Source organism: Microcebus murinus, chromosome 12, assembly GCF_040939455.1.
Source record: "Microcebus murinus isolate Inina chromosome 12, M.murinus_Inina_mat1.0, whole genome shotgun sequence".
Lineage (NCBI taxonomy): Eukaryota > Metazoa > Chordata > Mammalia > Primates > Cheirogaleidae > Microcebus > Microcebus murinus.
In genome coordinates, this window is record NC_134115.1 from 27,265,803 (window position 1) to 27,280,152 (window position 14,350).

Here is a 14,350-nt window from a genome sequence, read left to right on the forward strand (position 1 = left end):
AACAAAAGAAACCCAGAGCTATTGGAAGAACTGTTGGTCCTTCTGTGCTTTGCAGGATTCTGGTGTAAAGTTAGGTTAGGTTAAGTTATGTTCTCTGAGTTGCTTTTCCTCTTTTCAGGTTTGTCAGATTAGATACTGGCTTCTTTTTAGAAAGCCACAGGAACCCTGTACAAATCTTTTTTATTATTATTATTTTTTTAATTGTCAGCAGCATATTATGGTTGGTAAGAGCACAGGTTATGGAATAAGGTAGACCTGGATTCAAGTCCACTTCCCAGCTATGTGACCTTATGCAATTCTCTTAATATCTTTGACACTATTTTCTCATCTATAATATTGAGTAGTAAAGCTGCAAACTTAATAGGTTTGTTATGAGAACTAAATGCGCTACGTGCTTGGAAACCTAGTACACTGTTTAACACACAGTAAGTGCTCAAAGAAAGTTATCATTTTAACATAATCATAGTTAGCCATTATCTATTTTAAAGAGAACTCATAAAAGTTATAAGAGTTGCCCAATGACTTAATGTAGATTCAAACCCAGTTCTCCCTGATTTTAAAATTCATGTAGTTCATACTGATTTTATGCCTGCTCACAAAACAAAACAAAAAACTAGACCAATTCTTTCAAAAACTAGAATCATATAATCCCTGCCACTATAGTTATTAAAAATAAAAATGAAAGGCTCATGGTTGTTAAAAATATACCAGAATAAACATCAATAGTGATACATTTTCTAAAGGATGACAAACATGGATAGCAGGTATGGTTTCCATTAGCTTGCTTCATTAAAATCCTCTACCAAGGAGAGTTACTGCTTTGAGGATTTTCCGGATCACAGTATGTCTCTGTTTCCCAGGTAAACAGATCTTATGGTCCAACCCAGCACTAGCCATTAGTGTCAGAAGCCCAGATGCACAAGGCACAGGGTGTGTGACCAGGATGGGTTCTCAGCTTTCAATGGTGAGAGTCAGAGGGTGTTTGAGAAAGTATATGTCTTGAGTTTGAACTTGTGTCTGATTTAGGCATCCATTGGCCAATAGATCTCACTTAAGCTGCACTGTTAACAATGAAATGCTGAGCTTCCCTCTAATTCATGCAATTTATTCAAGTGGTAATTGGAGATTCACTGTCTAAGTCTCCCCTTCCAAAAGGTATTCATGAGTTCTTTACCAAGTTGGTCAGATTTATGTCATTCATAATGGCAATTAATCTAAAATACCTATATTCTGTGTGTGTGTGCGTTTATGCACATAGTGTGTATATGTTGTAGATGTCAAAGCTTAGAATAGAAAGAATTCGTTTACAATAATGAATAGCATTGCAAATATTAGAGAAATATGAATATCAAGTGATTAAAAATGCACATCTCAAATTCTTATATTTTCAACAAGCCTCCATGAATTCATTAAAATTTTAGAATTATGCCAAAAAATCATCCCTTGTATAAATGGAAGTTTTAGGGTTTCAAAGCTGAGTAAGGATGTATTTTAGCTCTTGGCCTTTGAATATTTGTTACGCATTTTGTGAGTGTGTGTATGTAGGATTTCTGGTTTTGGTGAGACAGAGGCTGCTTATATATCTTTGTGTTTTCCAAAGTAAACTGTTTTATATATTAAAGTTTTTCACTTTATAATTGGAATATAGAACCCCCTCTCAGGGTAGAGAGGAAAGCAGTAAGGGAAGTCAGCGGTGATTCTCTTCTCCTGTGTTCTCTGCAGCTACTCCTCTTACTGGAAGAAGCAAAGGAGGAAATGAAGGTGTTTTGTTTTGTTTTGCTCTTCCCGGAGCAGGAGCTGCAGGAAGGACACAGCACACGGGACTTCAATATCGATAATAATTCATTACTAATATTTTCTGAGGTCTTACCATGTGTGGGGTCTTCTAAGGGCTCTGTAGGTATTGGTCATATTAATTTCACATTATCCTCTGACACAGGTAATATTATTATCCCCAATTTGCAGATGAAGAAATTAAACCAAAGTGAGATTAAGTAACTTCCCCAAAGCTATGCGTACACTGTAAATGTGGGGTTTAAATCCAGGCCCTTTGGTCTATGGTCTGTGCTTATAAGCTCTGTGCTGCACTGTCAGTGAATAAGGTAGCAATAATACTAATAACGCCAATAATAAAGTTACTTTTAAATGTGTTTTCATTGTGTCAGTGCTGTGCTAATTGCTTTTAATCTTCACCAAAACCTCAAGATGGAAACTGCTGTAGACCCTGTGTTTACAACGTGGAAACTAAGGCTCTGAGAAGTTGAGGAACTAGCCCAGGACCACACTCTGGGTAAGAGGTGGGACTTGGGTTTGAGCTGAGTCTGTTTAATGTCAGAGCTAGCAGATAAAGGTAGGGAGGATGAAGCATAAACCACCCAATCTCTGCTCATGTCTTGAATCAGTGTGAGCTTTAACCCATCCCCACCCATCCCCATCTCCATTACAAGTCAGAGTGAAAAAGAGAAAATTTACTGCTCTGTGTGTGTGTGTGTGTGTGTGTGTGTGTGTGTGGTCAGCTATTAAAATATGTTTTTATTAATTTATGAAAGAAATGCATAAAAGAAACTAAATTATTAGTGACTTTCTCCTCAAAGCTTCCTAAAAAAAAACCTTTAAAATAAGTAATTCTAGGGATTTAAGAGGATTAAGAGACTACTGTATTGAAAGTACCCCTGTAACATAATACTGAATATAACCCTTACTACAGTTTTTACTGAAAACTATACACAGCCATGTGAAGGATTAATGGTCTCAGATATGCAGCATAAAGAAGAGTTTTGAGTGGAGCTCCTTACCTATCTTCACACATTTGGAGAGCTATTCTCTGAAAGAAACACTCACCTTGGAAGTTATAGGGAAGCACATTTTACCTCAGTCTTAGGAAGAACTCTCTGTCAACTGGAACTTTCCAACCATGGAATGGGCTGCCTCAGAAACTTACCCACTGCCTGTCACCATAGGCATTTATGAAGAGGTGGATGGATTTCAGGGAAGCCGAGGTGAAAGACCCAAATAATGAAGGGGAAAATGCAATAAACAACTATCCCAATTCTGAGATTTTTAAAAAATTTTACATGGAATAAATGCTACGTAAGCTACTTAACAAAGGAAGCCATCTATTTTAATAGATTTTAATGTATTTTAGAGTCTATTATCTATAAAAGATGTCAAAAGAGGAAAAATACCTTAAGTAAAAGAAAAACTTATTTAATCTGTTTGAAGAACATGTATTTGGAAATAAGAACTGTAAGTCAATGGACTCTATAAAGAGATTTAATATTTTGAAAAACATCATAGAAGCACCAACAAATTCCCAAAAAGTTTATAAGTGAACTTAAAGGGGGAAAAAAAACAGAAAAAAATCTTTTTTTTTGACAAAAATGATAAATTGCTATAATGTTCAAAACACAATGATTTTATGTTAAAAATAAGGAAACACAACAAAACTATAACTGAAGCCAATCATAAAGCAAGCAGGATGTTACTATTAAGATTATAAAACATTGAGGCAAATGAAGGTATCTACAAAGGCTTCCCATTGAGTTGGTTCCTGGTGTTTCCCTTGAATGTTTGAACATCATCCTTCTGCACTGTGTGCATTATGTTCATATACTAGAGCCGTGTATGTTCAATTAGTGTTCAGATCCCTATGAATTTCAATGTTATAATAATAAACTCTGAAAAATTATATTGGAGCATCTTTTATTGAGTGGTGTTTGCAGAAAACACAGGAGGCTTTTGAGTTCTTTGTATTACCTGGTCACTGTGTCATTTTATTTCCATTTTTATAGGTTTTCATGGGTCAGCCCCTGTTATATCTTAGGGGTTATTATAAAGAAACAGTGTGCATAAGATATACAATGCTATATTGAAGGTGTCATGATTTTTTGTTAAGAGAGGGAACATGGTCTCCAAAAGGAAGAAATGTAGAATATTTATACTGTGATTTACTGTTAGCATTGAGAATGAGCTCAGATCTTATGATTCTTCAATTTAGCATCATTTACACAGGAAATCAAAAGGGGAAGATGATCAGTAGTGGGAAGTGGTCTTGTACAATATGGGAGAGAAGTAGAGGTTCAAAGGCAGGTTTTGGAATATAGAAATTCAATGTGCCCAGTTTGCTATATTTTTAGGGTACTAAGCTAATATGATCATGTCAGAGTTTTCAGACTGCTAGAATTTGTTTCCCAGATTTATAAACATCCACATGCATAAAATTTATAAAGAAGCATTTTGGGTTTTTGATATACTAATTAACACCTGGGGGTTGGGCTTTGTCCTCCTTGCTTTTTCCTTGGTAGATTCCTCTCTAAAGCCGGGGAAAGGCATCCTTCCATGTGAAAATACAATTTCTTGAAAGTGGGGAGGGGTGTCCTGAAAACCCTACTTTAGATGTTTCAATAGCCAACAATTCTGGCACAAACTACCCCAATGATGGAAGAAAAACCTCCTCTCATGCACTGTCATCCTTCTTTGATATTCTTTTGTGGTGTCTTATACAGATCAGTTCCTTGGAGGTTTTGTGCTTCTCTCCTCTAATTGGCATTAGAGAGGGCTGTGAATCCTCCTACTTCTTCATAATTCCTAACTATTCCCTTTGACCAAAGTTGTTCAGTTAAAATTAAAGGGGGCAGGAGAATCAAAGACTGTGTGTTTTCAGAATGATGCTGTCATTTCTGTGGGGTCCTTAACATTTTGGGACAGCGCAGGGCGGAGGGTAGCCAATTATAGTGTTTCAGCAGACTTCTCACACCCTCAACAGAAACACTTAAGGGCATTTAATAGCTTAGAAAGGCTGGAGCCTTGCAGCCTCACTAGAGGCAAGGTCGTGGGATGGATGTGATGAGCACCACTCTGCCTGCAATGGAGCGTGAGGAAACCCATGCCGCCCTTGGAGTCTCCTGCCTTCCTCGTTACCCCATTTATTAAACTCATGAGAACTCACAGGAAGCATTCAGGTTTAATTTGTCTTGCTTGAGTTCATTACCTAGTACTATACGTATGCACACTTGTGCATACTTAATGAAAATTGTCAGTGGGTTTCCAGCTCAAAATCAGCACATGCTGCCTAGAAGATGAATCACAGTATAGGGATTTAGTACATGCCCAGCGCTGTTCTAAGTGCTTCACCAATATTAGCTCATTTAGTCCTCACCATAGTCCTAGGTGTGTGGGTTTATTTTTGTCTCCACTTGACAGATAAGGGCTCCAAGGCACAGAGGAAGTGGGTCAATTGTCCAAGGTCAGGGTCAGAGTTGGGATTTGCACTATGCAGCCTGATGCCAGAATCCAAGCTATTAACTACTACATCAACGTCATACCAAGTAATAATCTGAAAGAAAGGCTGAGCATTTCTCCTCTAAAGTCTTTTAGCTTAACTCTTACACAAGATTAAATTACACACACACACACAGAAAGCTTAAGGCAGTGACTTTACTGCTGCGGTCCCCTTAATTATGAAAGAAATAAAAGAAAAGTGAAAGTTTGTCTTTACAGCCTAGTAGACTGGTTTCAATCCACACTCTGGTTTTATTAGTGTGTTAGACTTGCTGCCAATTTCTCTGGACCTCACTTGCTTAATCTGTGAAATAGGGATATGATTGTTGTTGATTACGAACTTTAGTGATACATTTCAAGTGCTTAGCACAATGCCTGACACATACATGTCAGCAGTTATTATTTGAAAACTGCCGTCAGTCCTTCGTGGAAATAGAATAGTGGCAGACAATGAATTGACTGGGTGTGAGGTTGATTAAAGTGATATTGTTTAATAGAAAAGAATCAGACACGTGAGTTTTATTATACGAGGCAAGTCAGTGGTCTGTGTTCTACCCATGGCCTCACTTTTCTGCAATATTCTTAGACATGTGTGTGACACAGGATCGTTGTGAGGGACAGGTGTTGCAGCACAGTGTGTCAGGTATTTATTTGGCTTCAGGGAGGGTCCACGTTGCCCCACTTTCTGAATCACAGCGGTGTATCACATCTGCTTTCGCTGCTCCTGGTTCTGCTTCAAAACGCATAATAGCCATGGAGCTGGGGTTTACCAATCTCTTGGAGTTAATTAGAAATGGCAAATCAGTGTAGTGATAAGGGAGGGTCATAAAGAGGAAAAAATAAGTAAGCTGGCAATGCTCTAACGTGGGATTCTCCTGGGTAGGAGTCATCCAGTCAAACTGCTGCCACTGAGATCCAATGTCTGGGATGGGGAGGGGGGCACGTGGGAGTCCCAGTGGGGGTTGTGACAGGAATTTCCTTCTCCTCCTAACTTCCCTTCTCTAAGTGAAATTATCCAATTTCCACCTTCAAATTGAAAAGTTCTTTATTCTCTCTCACCGCAGGAGTCCTAAAGACTATACTCTCCCACGCAGCAACTCTTTCTCAAAGCTTCCTTAGAGAATGATGGGGTGGGAACCTCCGCTTGAGGAAACTCCATCTTTTACAGGCAGCATCCCACGTGGCACCTTAAGGGTTAAACTTTTGTTGCAGAGAAAGGGTATCAAGTGGCTTTCCAGGAGGGGATAACCTCCAATTTAGAAACTGCCTGTTTCTAAAAAGGTAAGCCAAATATACATTAGTTGCCACGGCTTTCTATGAAAGGAACAACTCAGCATGTGTGAGTTCTTTTGGTGCCTGTCACCTCTATAACGCATGTATCAGGGTGAGGACGGTCAATCACAGTGAATAAAAGCCCCAGAACACGACAGAGATCCCTTTTACTATAGGTCCATTTTATGATAGCTCTCAATTTGCGATGCCACAGAAATCGGAAGGGAGGCATTTATCTTATCATTCACGGGCACCCCTTCTCCCTCTGTGTCCTAGCCCCTCCCCCCGTGCCAGTTTCCAGTCCCTCAAAGATGCTTTGTGCAAGAAAGTGCAAGTTGCCCGTTCTGGCTTTATTTTTGTTCCCTTTTGCTCTCGTCCTGGCTCCCCCCCAAAACCAAGCCAGCAAAGCAAATGGCCCGGGTTCCCCCCCAACGCCTGACCTGCGTTTACTGGGAGGAGAGCGGGAGAGGGAGCGCGCATTCCGGAGCAGGCTGCTCTGACTCCGACCACAGGCTGTTTTGTGCAGGCTGTCCCTCTCCTTCAAAACCGTGCATCCCCTCCCCGAAGCAGCAGGCAGTGTGCCTCCATTCAGCCACATTTGGTATGCATGAGCACGGCTGCAGGGAGAGGGGAGGTGGCTTTCTTAAGAAGGTTCAGGGGCTCAGGCACCGCCGCTTGACTAGTCTCCCAAGTTCCAGGAAGCCTCTGCCCTAATGGAATTTGCAGGTGTGGAGATGACCATGGGATGCCAGAGCCGTGGGGGACCGTTTGTTTTCTAGGCGTTGTTGCTCAGGTTTGCAGTTTCTTGTTTTCCCGGTGGAATTTGGAAGGGGTCATGAATCAAACTGATGCTCCTCGACCCCTAAACTGGACCATCCGGAAGCTGTGCCACGCAGCCTTTCTTCCATCTGTCAGACTTCTTAAGGTACTGTAACTTGCCGCTTTGAATGGCTCTAATTATGCTTTTCAGGTCTGAATACCCAACTTGGGCACTTGGGCTGGGACACACCTTTGGGGGAGCACAAATGTGTGCGGTGCTGGCTCTGTGGCTAGTGGCTGAAGAGAGGTTCTCCGCGCTCCTCACCTCCCCCACACCCCACCCCTACCCTGTGGTGTCAGGGAGGAGAGGCTGGTATGAGCCACACTTGAGAAGGAGGTTTCGGTCTCAGAGAATGGTCTCAGAGCCTAAGTGCCACCCCCACCCCTCTTAACCATCCCTAAAACAGAATTAATTAACTTCTTTGGGAGGGTGGGAACAGGAGTGGGAGTGAAATCTCTTACTCCCCTGTGTTTCCTTTCCGGTTTTTCTTTTCCCTCCCTGGGGAAGCCCTTCGACCCACTTTCCCTTTAAATGGAACCTGAGAGAACAAAGGACTCTCCTCATTATTTTAAAAGCACTGTGTAGTTAGGTGGTCAGTCAGGTAAAGACAAAGAATGAACCCCATCTGATAGTGACTTTTCTTGGTGTCCTTGTTTTTATAAAAAGGCATGATAATTTTAGTCTCCCGAGTGAAGTCAGTAGTGGGAAAGTATTGTTAAACATACATTGAACGTAAGCTCTCTCTCTCTAGCAGTGAGTCACACAAAAGAACGGTACTACACCTGAGCTGGAATTGCCACCTCGTGTCTGTGCTGCTCTTCTTTCTAGAAGCAAATACATTAAAGATACTGAAAAAGTCCACACAACTTCATAGTAATCTGCCTTCATCATCTGCCTTGTAGGGAAGGAAATACAAATAAAATTTAAAGGTTCTGGGGGTGAAAAGTATTTTTGCCTAGAAAAGAGAATATGCTCACACTTATTCAGGAACAGTGAATATCTGTGGTTGTTCTGTAGCCATTTGAAGTTAAAAAGGCAAGGCAAAGTTCTTAATTCTCTTTTCCATATTATATATGATCTTTTGATTTAATTACCACTGGGCGCTGAGTCCAGTGGGCTACAATGGAGGATTAATGGATTATCCCCAGATAAATTATGCTTGTAGAAATTTGTCTGAGGCTGGGTTCTGGTCAGGTCAAGTTTGATGTGGACAGTTGGTTCCATACTGCTAAGTGGCTCCTTGCAACAGTGTTCCTCATCCTCTGCATTTTCCTTATCCTGTTAAACACAAAATGGTTTTAACTTTCACAAAGGCTGCCCCCAAGTGCTGTTCAAACCCCCATCATATGGTTGTCATGGTGACAGCTTGCTTTCCCTTAAGGAATATTGAGAAGGAAGGTCAGGTTTGGGCAGGAAGAGCCAAAGGAAGAGAAGCTTCTTTGGATATGTATGTTTTTGCTGTATTGGAACAACATGTGTGATAGGGCAAGAAAAAGAATGCGGCCACAGAATTAGCAAATGAATATAGATTTTCCTCCATAATCACTGCTGAATCAAGGGTCTGAGGCAAAGAATGTTTTGGCAAATCTAAGTCTGACTGAGAATATCGACTCCAGTAATTCCATGTGCTATCAGAAATATATTTTTCAGTTAAAGTCATTCATCAGCTTTACCCCAAAATAATGCTTTTTAATTCTGATTAACAGATATGTGACTATCACTGTCAATTTTATTGACTAATATCCTAGTTTTTTTTTTATGGAAAATGTTACTTTTTACTAGTCATAAAACCAGCAGAGAAGTATCTATCTCTCTGGGGTGGATTACTTATTTTTAGAAGAGTAAAATAAAAGTCATCTCTTTTTTAACCAAAAATACTGTCCATATCAGATACCAGGAGATAATTGTCAATACTACACTAATACTTTCATTGGCACACAGCTCAATCCTATCATCCTTTATTCACGTGATGCTTTATAACAATTCATGTAATAAAGTATATTAGTGAATATCCTTCCAATTCCTTTAATATCTGAAAGACAGGCTTTTACTAGAGAACTTTTTTCCAAATGATATCTGTATTTTTGAAAGATCATAGCTACCCTATTAGACTTCAGATGCTGAGTACATTTCAAACTCTTGAAAAAAATTAAGTGTTAGCAAATTCTTTCAGCAATACTTAGAAATAAATGAAAGCTGCTTTTATAAGCAATTGTATTATGCACTCTCTGAATATGAATGCTGTGTTTTTTGTTTTTTTTTTTTACCTGTGGATTGTGGCTTTCCTCTCTTTGCTTTGCTAGTTCCTATGTATTCTTGCCCTGCTTTTATCTTTCCAGTAAAATGGAAGTTCGTGAATAATAATCTGTATCTTTTAGTAAATGTTCTTCCTGAGTTGGTCTATAAATATTGAATAACAGTAATTCTCACGTCCCTTCCTTATTCTCTGCTCAGTGCCTTCCTCTCTCTCCCTCTCTTATGGCACCTCCCCCGCACCCCCACCACCATGTTAATTTGGTGGATGGATTCTCTGGGTATCCAGTAGTCTATTGGAATCTTGAGCTAACAAACCCAATTCTCCTATTCAACAGGTAATTTGTGTTCCTCTTCCAAGTATTGCTCAGATGTGACATGCCCTCTCTCAGTGGTCTCAATTGTCAGCAAATACTGTGTAGGGCATGATTGAGCTCAACTCAGATCACTCACCATTTCTGACAGACTGAGCTCAAGCCAATTTCCCTTCCTATCCCTTTCCTTGAAAATGTGTGTTTCTTTGCTAACTTACTTTGGTACCATGTTAATCCTTAGAAATGGCTTCATAATCCTGTTTCTTGCATTTCCCATTTCCAAATAGAAACAGGATACTAAAGAATTAGAAGGGCAAGGCCAGCATCTGAAGTCTGAATTAAACCCAATGAGCATTGGAATATATATATTATTCCTCCTGAAAACATTTCATTTGTTATTTTGTCCATCTCAGAGCAAATTCTGAACATGCCGACCAACTCACATTTTGAATTTGGGGTTGCATTTGGAAATAACACTTGGAAATGAATTTTTGGACAGGCACAGGATGATGATGGCCAAAAGACAGAGCCTGTTTTCAAACGGATACATTTCAAATGGGATCCTTTCCAAACCATTTCTCTTCTGTTGTCATTTGCTTTATTCTTATGTGTTTCAAGATTTCATCTTACTATTAATCACAAAAAAAGTCAAGTTTATTTCAGTGACAGAATGTTCTTAGCATATTTCATATTCATTATCAGGTCTATCTTTGCCATTGTTTTATTTGGAAGATTTTATTTTGGTAACATGTTGAATTTGAAGATTATTTTTAGGGCAGAGAGACTTCTTTGCATTGAAGTCTTGGAGAACATGCTGAAAGGGAGGCTTCTGAAAAATGGGTTGCATTGGAGAAAAGGGAGGATCTATATTTGTAACAGATTTTGGAAAGACATTCAAGTCAGTGTGTTAATGAAGACCAAATGAGTAGTATCCTTTTAAGATGTTCAAAGTATTATATTGAGAAATTGTATGACTTTGCTCACTTTGAACAATGTCAGAAATAGAATAAAGAAATCCTATTTCTGGAAAGGTAGACCTAAACACTGGGTCCTAATTCCACTGTGTTCTTAACTGGCTGTGTGATGTTGGGTAAATTACTTGATCTCCCTGTAACTCGGTGTCTTCTTTAAAGTGAAGAGTGTGGGTCTTGACTCAATTTAGACCCAGTGCTCTGATTCCCTGTGGTGAAGCCTGCCAGTCTCCATCTGTGTGGAAGACAGAGAATAATACATTCGGGCTGAAAGAATTGAATATGAAAATGGAAGAAGGAAACAGAGCAGGGTTGAAATCACAGAAGCTCTTCTCTGCTAAGTTAAGGCATTTGATCATTATCCTGAAACTAGGGGGTCCAATTAAAGGAATGTTTGCAGCCAGGTAACTGCCAGATTAAGGTATTAGATATTCATTCACTCTAGATTGTGTGAGACGGTGCAACTGAAAGCTGAGAGATTAGATTAGAGGCCTGGAGAATTGATGAGAATCTGATGAAGGCAAAAGTAAAGGAGGTAAAATAAACAGGGTCTTGTTAAGTGGGTGAATTGTGGTGGAGAGAAGATTCTAGGATAACTTCTGAGTTTCTGTCTTTGCTGTATGGTTGATGATGGTCCCAGTGTCTGAGAATAAATGTCCTGAGAGGCAGTACAAAGATTCCCATTTGGTGGTTCCTCTGTGGAGGGCTAGAAAAAGTATGTCAATTACTGACCCTAGTGGGACTGAGTAAAACATGAAGGATATTGTTCCTTATCTTACTTGTCCCATTAATGAGTATGAGCCCCACTGAAAGCCCAATAGCAGAATTCCTTAAAGTAAATAATATTCAATCAGTAATAGCACTTCTAATTTTTCTTATACTATATTTTTGTTTTATGCCCTGCTTTCATGTAAAACTAGGCATAGTTTTTCATAGAAAATCTTCCTCCCCTTTTTTTTTGGAATCTGTCAAAAAGCTCAGACTTTTGCTTTATTTTTTTTCCCTTTTCTCTCTTCAGTATGGAAGGATTAATGAATGCAAACTGGGTAACACAAGGGAATTAATTGAAAGAGCCATGATCAAGTTAGGCTATCGGATTAGCACACATCTACCTAAGTGTAATGGTTTATACTTTTATAATTCCATAAAATGGTAACCAAAGTTCATTATATTGTCCCCCAAGCACAGCAAAATCCTAGTGACCAAATGCATTCAGTCTGTCTGCTGTAGTTGATGCTAGACTTTCCAGGAACTGATTTCCCTTTGGGGTTCTCAAACTCCTCCAGAAACAATCACACTGAAATTTGTTTCAATTTGTGTTTTAAATGTATCACCTCCAACATCTCCCATTCACATCGGAAATTCTGAATCTTTACAAGGGAGGTAGAACAATATTAATAAATCAGACTTTTTGCTTAGCCATGAAAGGGCACCTCTGAGCCACACGCTATGAGCAGCAGTGAAGTTTCCACAGCAAGAGGAAACACACACCTATTATATCTAGGTGACTATGTTGGAGCTTTGTGTCAGGCAAGGTCGGGGAACTTGTTATGGACCTATTCCACGAAGTGCCTTGAAGATGGGAAACTTGAAGAGTAAATTGCTTTTAGGAAAACATGGTGTATTGTTAGGCAGAATTTTAAGGGCTGCAAGTAAAGAGACTTCCCTCTTTTCATCTCAGCATGCCAGCCTCAGATTCCCTTAAGAAAAAAGTGAGAAAGAAGAGAATAAAAGAAAAGAAAATGTGACCAAACTCAAACCCAGGAGACAGGGAAATTTGTCTGGTGTGTATTAAAGGGTGGCTTCAACTCAGGCTGCTGAACAGGGAACCATGTGACTTGTCTTTTTGTGAAATGTTCCTCAGGCAGCCTGAGGGACATTCCTGAGGCGACCAGAAACCCTCCTGTCTCTCTGGAGAGTTCTGTCTCCTAATGCCCTCTATTGTGGAGGCGAGAATGGAAATGTGTGGTCTCTGGGGAATGCGGGAGGGAATGGCTGGGATGCCCAAGTCCTGGAGCCACCTTACTCTGGGATGCCCGGAGGCACAGTGACAGCTGTGGCAAGGTCTGTCTGGAGGGACAGGGAGAGAGGACACGACCTCCCCAGCAGTGGCTTCTCTTCCTTCCCTCTCTCTACTCATCTGTTGTTGTAAACTCAACTGCCTCAAAGCCAATTTTCAGACAGCTAGATCATACTTTTTTCTCCCTTTCCATTACCTAGCATGAAAAAAAGTTTTAAAGACTGTGACCAACAAAACACATTCAATAAATGTTTATTGAACCAACAAATGAATGAGCTGATACATGAGAATGCTTAGGAAGCACTCCGGAAGCTTGTGAGAAAAGCAAGAATTGCAGCCCCCTTCCTGGAGTTGTTGATCCAGGAGGTGGGCGGTGGCCCCAAGAATTTGCATTTTCACAAGCTCTGCCAGCCATTCTGATGCCCAGAGCTCTTGGAAGGACCCCATATTGAGAAGAGCTGGAGGGAAACTGGATGCAGTGGCCTCTGTTACACCGGCATCTGGGCAGAACAGATTTTGTGTGAGTCGACAGTGGGAGCAAAAGGTTTTAAGTAAACAGTTCACAGGTTTTCAAAATTCAATCAGGAAAGATCATTTACAGAGAGCAGTAAATTGAGTTCAGCTGCCTGGCTTTGGGTTGTAGAGGATATAAAAATATAATCTGAAGAAATGTTTCTCCCTATTCTCTTTATTTTCTGTTTATTGATATGATCATTCTGTGTAATTTACATCATGAAATTTTTCAGTCCTATGTCAAATTTCAGAGCTTTTTTACTCCATTGAGCTTATATGGGGAAATGGTGGTGAACTAGAGCTTCCAAATAAATGTAGTATCCATGGTTAAGGTTCTGGAATATCATGCATAAGCCCCTGTGTTCCCCTAGCATGGCCCTTGGGATTGCAGTGGTCACTCAGGCACTTGTCCCTTAGATTCCAGTGGCATGTGATAACACCAAGTGGACGTGGCCAGTTCACTTGGAATTACGGCTGAAGCAGCTATAATTCATGGGCATGATGCCACCCTCCCCACATCCCCTCCACCCTGCAGCCTTCAGAAACTCACCAGAGAGTCTGGACAGAGAGGAGGAAGAAAAGAACATCTAGGGCTTTCATTTGGAAAAGCATATTTTTACTTTTATACTTTTAAATTTCAAAAATTGATGTTTAGTATTAAATATTAGATATGGAAGAACAGAGTGGACAAAGTTTTCTCAGCTCTTGAGTATATGGCAAAGATACAGCACTACAACTGCTGGGGTGGGATGGGTAGGGTCTAACAAAATCTCTAGGAGGGGGACACTCATCACACATAAAATTTGTGTTGACCAGCCTTTAGGAATTCTGTCCCAACCAATTGTCTCTGCTCTACTTCATTTTCAGAGGCACATGCATAGGAATTGCAGTTTAGGGATAGCATTGA

The 14,350-nt window shown here is 40.1% G+C and overlaps 1 protein-coding gene across 7 annotated transcripts in view; it reads left to right on the forward strand.

Annotated features, from left to right (window-relative positions):
* Positions 1-279: 279 nt before the first annotated feature.
* Positions 280-14,350, forward strand: part of TRPM3 (transient receptor potential cation channel subfamily M member 3) — a 529,331-nt gene continuing 515,260 nt past the window's right edge. For all 7 annotated transcript variants that reach the window (XM_020289309.2, XM_076008638.1, XM_020289312.2 and 4 more), the window contains exon 1: positions 280-7,477. In XM_020289309.2, the coding sequence (XP_020144898.2) occupies positions 7,298-7,477 (180 nt within the window). In that variant the 5' untranslated portion in view covers positions 280-7,297. The remainder of the gene's footprint in view (positions 7,478-14,350) is intronic.